Source organism: Stegastes partitus, unplaced genomic scaffold (genome assembly GCF_000690725.1).
Source record: "Stegastes partitus isolate 25-593 unplaced genomic scaffold, Stegastes_partitus-1.0.2 Scaffold2080, whole genome shotgun sequence".
Lineage (NCBI taxonomy): Eukaryota > Metazoa > Chordata > Actinopteri > Pomacentridae > Stegastes > Stegastes partitus.
In genome coordinates this window covers 60,309-67,476 of record NW_007579811.1, presented here as the reverse complement: position 1 = coordinate 67,476, position 7,168 = coordinate 60,309, and the positions used below count along the sequence as shown (strand labels likewise).

General features: G+C 41.0%; 1 protein-coding gene across 1 annotated transcript in view; it reads right to left on the bottom strand.

Annotated features, from left to right (window-relative positions):
• LOC103373845 (macoilin) overlaps positions 1–1,091 on the bottom strand; it is a 21,979-nt gene extending 20,888 nt beyond the window's left edge. The window contains 2 exon segments of the mRNA XM_074465736.1: positions 940–986; positions 989–1,091. Of these exon segments, the coding sequence (XP_074321837.1) occupies positions 940–986; positions 989–1,091 (150 nt within the window).
• Between the last annotated feature and the right edge of the window lie 6,077 nt (positions 1,092–7,168).

The window sequence follows — 7,168 nt, the reverse complement described above, 5'->3', positions numbered from 1 at the left end:
CCCTACTTTCCTTGTTTCAAGGTACAAACGCAAACAAACGTTCTTAGTTACTGGCATTGCTCACACCGTAATGCAACAGTGATCATAGTCCTACAACATGCATGACTGTATTCACTGTATTCTGCATGCCTGGGTAAGCTCATGCAATCTAATACAGTCGTTCTGCTATAAAACCTACTTTTATGATGCCTATAATGTTTTTTGACACTGTCATAAAGATGTTTAGCATTAATGTCATAGTTCGTGATGATGCTGTATGTCTCATAAATATGAGAGGGGAACCCCAAACGTTGTAAACCTCTCAATATAAAGACATCCATAAAAGGACGATCAACGTTGTCTTTACTCGTGGAAGAACCAGCCCACCACGACCAGCAGGACGTCCCCTTTTCTGTCAAACAGCACGCCTTTAATTTGAAAAAAACATGCTCTGAGCTTCCCCCGTCTGAGGTGGAGCGCACGCCTCTCCTCGGGGGTCGACCACACGTGTTCTGGCTGCACAGCGGGCACTCGGTTCGACTAAGGTTGCGTTTGTGTGAGTCGGGCTCGTGCAGTTTACGTTTGATAAGGCCGGATCTGCAGGCTCGTCTGGTTGGAAGTCATCCTGATTGGATCTTGACAAGCTCGCTCTCGACTTTCCACTCAGAGCAGAGGTTGTTTTCATTTTGGCTCATAAAATAATCCGTTCCAACTTTCAACATTACATTTCCTATTGCCATATTGTCACACGCACTGCTATTGTGTAGAAATTAGCCCCCTTTCCATGTGATAACAAACTCCTCTCACTGAACATAAACACTCGGGCTGAATTTCGGTGACCTTGTCTGCATGCCGCGAAAGCCTCTCTCCTCTTATCATAGCATGTAGGAGTCGCACGGGCCTGTTGTTTCTGCTCCGCCTCTGCAATGATGAGGTTAACTAGGAGGCAGATGAGAGAACCACCTGAAGTGACCGGGCAGGGGAGCTGGAAGGAGCGTTATTTCCTCAGCAGAGGGGAGATAAGGGGATGAGTTTTTCCTCTGTCAGTACCAGTGCCAGCGATAGCAGAGGTCTTCTGGTTTGGCCAAGCTTGATAAGCTCAGCCTTGCCATCCTGTGGGGCTTATCAACGGCAGCAGCAAGCCTCAACAGTTGGTCCCAGGGCCAGAAAATGTTTACGACTTTGGCGTCAGTTTGTCTTCTTGCACAGCAGATTGTGTAATATGGGAAAAATAATTGCTATTTACATGTTTGTTGAAGCTGTTGTAGATTTTATACAAATGTGACCTGGAGAATCCTGCAGGTTTCTGCAGCAAAGGTTGATCCATTCTTTGTGGTCACTTCACAAACTCACTCTGGGCGGGTGAACATCAGATATGTCAACACAACTTACTGCAACTTCAACAGACATATTCCTGCATGTCTGCTGAGGGAGAGTCATGCAGTGGAGGGGTTACATTTTCTTTTATTGAAGCAGTTTCAGAAAAGAAGGAGATAAAAGTGTGAAAAAAAAATGAAAAGAGAACGCGATAACGAGAGGAAAGAGGGAGGAAAATAAGTTGGCGGAAGCACAGAAAAGACATTTCCATAGGCAGGAAGACTTGGAGGGATCAGTTACATCTGTCTGCCCAGACTGAAGACAGTTCATTTAGTCTGAGCTGTTATCTCGCTGCATCACAGTCCCTTTGGACCAGAAACAGGATGCCGACTGAAAAAAAAAAAAGAGCTCAGTCCATTTAGAGCTGACCAAAGATCTCAGGGCTCAGTGAAGCAAACTGTATTTGATTTACTTTGTTCAACTGACTTGAAAACCACGATTAAATACTCCACCACGCCGACTGAAACCAGTCTCAGAAAGTAATCGTCAGGTTTGCTCTAAATTGCCTGGAAAAACAAACGGGAGGGTTTTAGTGCGCCGGAACGAATCCACAAGCGTCTGTATGTCACTTGTAACTGACTAAATCATCAAGCGCTCATTGTTTATCACTTATTCACGTCTCTTTCCTGATATAAACACATATCTAAATGTAGACAAATGTGTATATATTAAAGTAAAAAAATGTAGATTTAAAGTGGAAACATGCTCATTATATAAGACAGTGATGCAACTCCCACAGAAATCCAATTTTCTATTAAACCACTTAAGAAAATAAAAGCATTTGTTCTGCATAATGAACAAAGTGCAGCAAGCATGGTGGACATTTTACAGCAGCTAAAGCACCTTTTTTGTCCTTACTGTATACCTGTTGTCTGACTTTGGCTGTAGTGTCAAATTCTAATGAAATAGAGCCAAAGCACAGGTGTTGTCTTTAAATAATGTGTCTGGTGAGTCTCTCAAATGATGCTGCGGTTATAAAATCAAGATTTAAGTCAGCTTTGTTGTGATGTGGCTGTATTAAAGTTCGGTAAATGTGAGCTCAGAGAGCAGGAGAGAAGCAAACAGATGGATTTATAGAGAATTTAGTCATTCCTGTCATGTCTGACCTCCGTCCCTGGAGAGAACAGACGAATCAGAGCTCCTTCAGCATCTGGATGTCCACTGCAGCTTTTTAAATGAAGAATGATAAAGGTGTGGGTGTGTACAGTCGACATGCTCGCTCTGCGTACAGTCTGCACAGTCACAAATCTTGGACTGAACAGATTTCCACAGAGGCGTCTGCATCACTCTAGAGCCATCTTTGGCATTACAGAGTTGTCCCTCAGATTTCTACTCAGGATTCTTTAAGTCTATGCCTGAACCTGCACAGTCAGGAGGCAAGGAAGCATTCCTCAGGCAGTTCTGGCTTTACGTGGCTTATGCTGACCATAACGGAAGCTCTCTGATGGATGTTTTACTTTATTTTGACCTGAAAAACTTTTTCTTGCCTCATGATTAATGACGTAGATTTCCTACTATCAGCTAAGTTTGTGCTGTCAACACTCTGCTCCCTCCAACGAGTTTTACAAAAGCCTGAGTGACTGAAACATTCATGGTCCCTCAAGGACCTTTACATAGTAGAACAGCTGCTCCTGGATCGGGGCCTCATAGCTGCTCCGGGCTGCGCTGAAGAATCACCTGTGGGAAGTGAGCTCCTGCTACAATAACAGCTACTAATGAAAGCAGACTGCTGGAGTTGTGCGGCTTCCTTCCTTTCGCTGAGTGCTTTTAGATGCAGCAGCACAACAAAGCTCGCTAACGGGCTCCTCAGCTCAAGCTTTCAACGGACAAACAAGGACGCGTCTGCACCACTGACAACAGATCTGCTCTGTCACATGCCAAAGATCAATTCCATGATAAGGACTTGAAGGAAGGAGGACTGTAGCCACGGCAAACACTCTATTTCTAATCTGTATGTATAGCTGCTGCTATACAGTAACCTCATACTTCCATATATTGTCCCGAGAAGCTCGTAACCTTCTTGCTGGGTACACAATATGGCTTCCTAAAGCCTCTGTTAAGGTTATTGTTTCATGAGTGAGCGTGATGGTTACGAGTTCAACCTGTGGCCAAAGACGGAGCTCTCCCAGCAGCTACAGCAAACAGGCCTGGTTCACGTCAGCCATTAGCAGGCGGGTGTTGTTCTTTCTCCGAGACGCTGCCAGTTTGAAAGCTATTCTCACTCAATAGTCCTCCAGCAAAACGTACAATACACAAACATTCGGAGAGAGGTCCCGAAGCAGCAGCAGAGGAAATGGTTAAAGAGGGTGTATCCCAAACACGATATATGGCCAAACATTCATTCACGCACAACCACAACTGTGAAGAAAATAAAATTAAGAACAAACCCAAGGATTCATTTGCACTTCTGAAGTTCCGTCGGATCTGTTTTTGTTTCAGAACAACAGGCGTGTACGGTCAAAGGTTTGTTTAAGCTGGCTTCAGTGACAGACACAGCACAGGGCGTACAGACCGATATAGTCGGGATATTTTTAACAAAGCTGGACGGAGGACAAACTTTTATGAAATCTGATGGGGTTTTTATTGCGCTTATGATTAAAAATAACAAAGTTCTAATTAAGATCCACTTATCAGGCCTTTACAAAGTGCACTTTCATCCATCTATCATGTATTCACCGCTTAATCCTCTGTAGGGGGCTGGAGCCTATCTGACTGCAATTTGAAGCTTTATTTACAATATCAGTGTTATTCATTTAACTATTTAACAACCGTTTAGGGCCATAAAATTTATGTTAACATAAGTCTCGTCCTGATTAGAAACCTTTTACTGATCATTACTCCCTTTCAATCTATTTCAATACTTTGGTTATTTGTTTATTATGCTTCATGATATTAGAATTTGTTTTCTCTCACTGTCTTTAGTTTTTTCTGTGATTAACTTGTATTTTGGTGTCGATGTGCCACTATTGTTATGTACGTAGATCTGCAGTGGTTGTAAAGTGTAAAATTTGTGGATTCACAATATTAAGTTTTTGCCAAAATGCTGATATTTTCCAGCTCATTTCCTCAATCTCAAGTCAGTTTTGACATATCAAGTCTTTTCTGCAGTAGGATTAACATATTATAATGTCTACTCTTGTTGTGTTGGCCAACTGGCAGGTGCAAGATGAGAAAACTAGCAGCTTACATGTAAAATAAGCCATATTTATTTGCATGTAACCATTATAAAGCTTCTATCAGCCGATACCGATGATGATCCCGACATCATCGTGCATTACTAGTAAAGGGTCTTTGTAAGTACATAGATTAATGCTGCCTGCTTTTTAAAAAAATGCCAAGTTCCTTCAGTCAAAGGTATATATCCTTTCTGTTGAAAGTTTTGCTACCAGAAATACTATGAAGCTTTCATAAATTACTTGTTGACTAATAATAAAACCATTAATGAAAAGTTAAGAAGCCTTCATGGTACCACGAAGCCTCTTTTCAATTAGTGCAAATGCAAGTAACACAATCTACTGAATGAAAAATAATGAAGCATGTTGTTTTCTTTTAAATCTTGATACAACCAAAGTAGAGATAAAAATGTCCAAACAAGAAGATAAACAGCAAATACCAAACGTGACTGGAGCTCTCCAAACACCTCCAGACCTTGAAACCTGACAGTCCAGAGTGTTAATGATGATGTGAAACTGCTCCCTGAGGTATTTAATGTATGCAAACAGAAAAAAGGGTCTGTTTGAAAGTCCTGATTGATCACACATAGTCCCGTTTTCGTCTTCCAGCCAATGGGAGCAGCATTTCGTAGAAAGGTCTCGTGTACAGTATTTGCTCAAAGTCGACTCGTGCAAAGCTTTAACGCTTGTTTTAAGTTGTTTCCTGTTATTTATTGTTATTAACACAAAATAAAGGAGTTATTTTTTCCCTAATATCAACAAATCTAATCAAAAAACTCAAACCAACAATGTATTAGTCTGTTTTTAATAACTGTATTCATTCAACTCTAAGAATTAAACCTTTTTCAGCTCCAGGTTCATACATTTTAGATTCTCTGCTCTTTGTTTTTAATAGTATTTGAACAACTATAAAGCTTCTTGATACTGAAAAATACGATACATCAGGCTGTAGATAAATACACAAAACTTCTTAGTGTGAACCACCCCTCTGGTCTTCATGGGATTTAGACTAGAAGAGAAACACAGAAAGTCACCTGAAAGATCAAAATCTATTTTTCAGTTTCACAGTCACTGCACACCCACACATTTTTGCATCGCAGTATATTGTGCCAAGATGTTCTGCTGGACCCCAACAAGACACCATGAACATCATTCTTAAACTACTACCTTCAAATAAATGTTAATAAACACTGTCATTAGATGTCTGTGCAGGAACTACACACTCTCATGCATTCTTATTTGTGTTTCTTCAAAAACAGAAGTGACTTTGTGCCTCATGCAAACTCCCATGTCAGCTTTCATACAGCATATTTCCTGAAATATATTTCTGCATGAGATTACTGAAAATGGAAATCTGGGAAAAATGCGCGGGCCATTTATCTGTCCCGGTGCATTATCACAAGGCCTACCGCCTTGACAAATATTGCATGAGAGCGGTGCATTATTTTCTCCACAGCGCTCTTCTCACCGCTGTTCTCTGGGTATTTTTTTCCCACTCTTGGCCTTAATAATAAATAAGCCCCACAGGTCTTTACATCTGCTTATCGCTGCTGCCACAGTAATCTGACACAGACGTTTTCTAGGCCTGACATTTACACAGAAGACGGGGAGAACATTCCTCCCTCTCATCCTGGTAAAGCTGTTTGCCATTAGCCTGTGTCAGACATATGCAGGGACCAAATCCGTAAGCTTCACTCAGGAATGGCTTGGTCATGCAAGGGTCACTCACTCACGGTTCATTATGTCAGTGGGCAGCTGATGCATTCCTGCTGCAGCAGTTATGTGACGTGAGAGAAAATAGTCTGTAAGGTCAAGTCTTACTGGAAAGAAGTTCAGGACCGGACTGCACCAAATATTTGTAAATCCATCACGTCGTATTTGTGTCTGAAGTTTTGTCAACCTGGTAACGAGTAGCTGCTTTAAAAGTAATGATTTAATGAACTGATGAGCAAAAACGTTTCTAACACCTGTAGTGATGTCCAGTAAACGCTATCAGCTCTGGAGGCCTGACTAAACTTAACGGCTAGTTATTTTTTTGACGTGGGCATGACTTGAATTATACATGTGTGCTACAAGCGAGTCAGATAATATCTGATTAAGCCAACCTAACCAACAGTATTTGATCATTTCCGTAATTAAATCAACATTTTGTAGTGTTGTGCATGTTGTGTTATGTTTGTGAAATGTAATTTAAGGTTTCTTGGCTTCTATATATCATTATTACTGAACGTTTGGGTGAAATATTTAGAATGATGTCACCTTTACTTACTTTTGGGTCCAAAGGGCTCGTATACAAACCAGAAGTTTAAATTCACTGTATAAAAAGACGTTACATCAGACTAAACTCTTCCTGTTTCAGGTCAGTTAGGATCACCAACATTATTTATATTTGCTAAATGCCAGAATAATAAGAGAGAGAATTTTTTAGTCAGAAGTTTACATCCACTAAGATGCCTTCAAACTATTTGGGGAAGCCCAGATGATGATGTCATGGCTTTGGAAGCTTCTGATTGGTTAATTGACAACACCTGAGTTAACTGGAGGCACACCTGTGGATGTATTTTAAGGCACACCTCAAACTCACTGCTTCCTTTTGTGACAACATGGAACATCTAAAGAAATCAGCCAAGACATCAGGA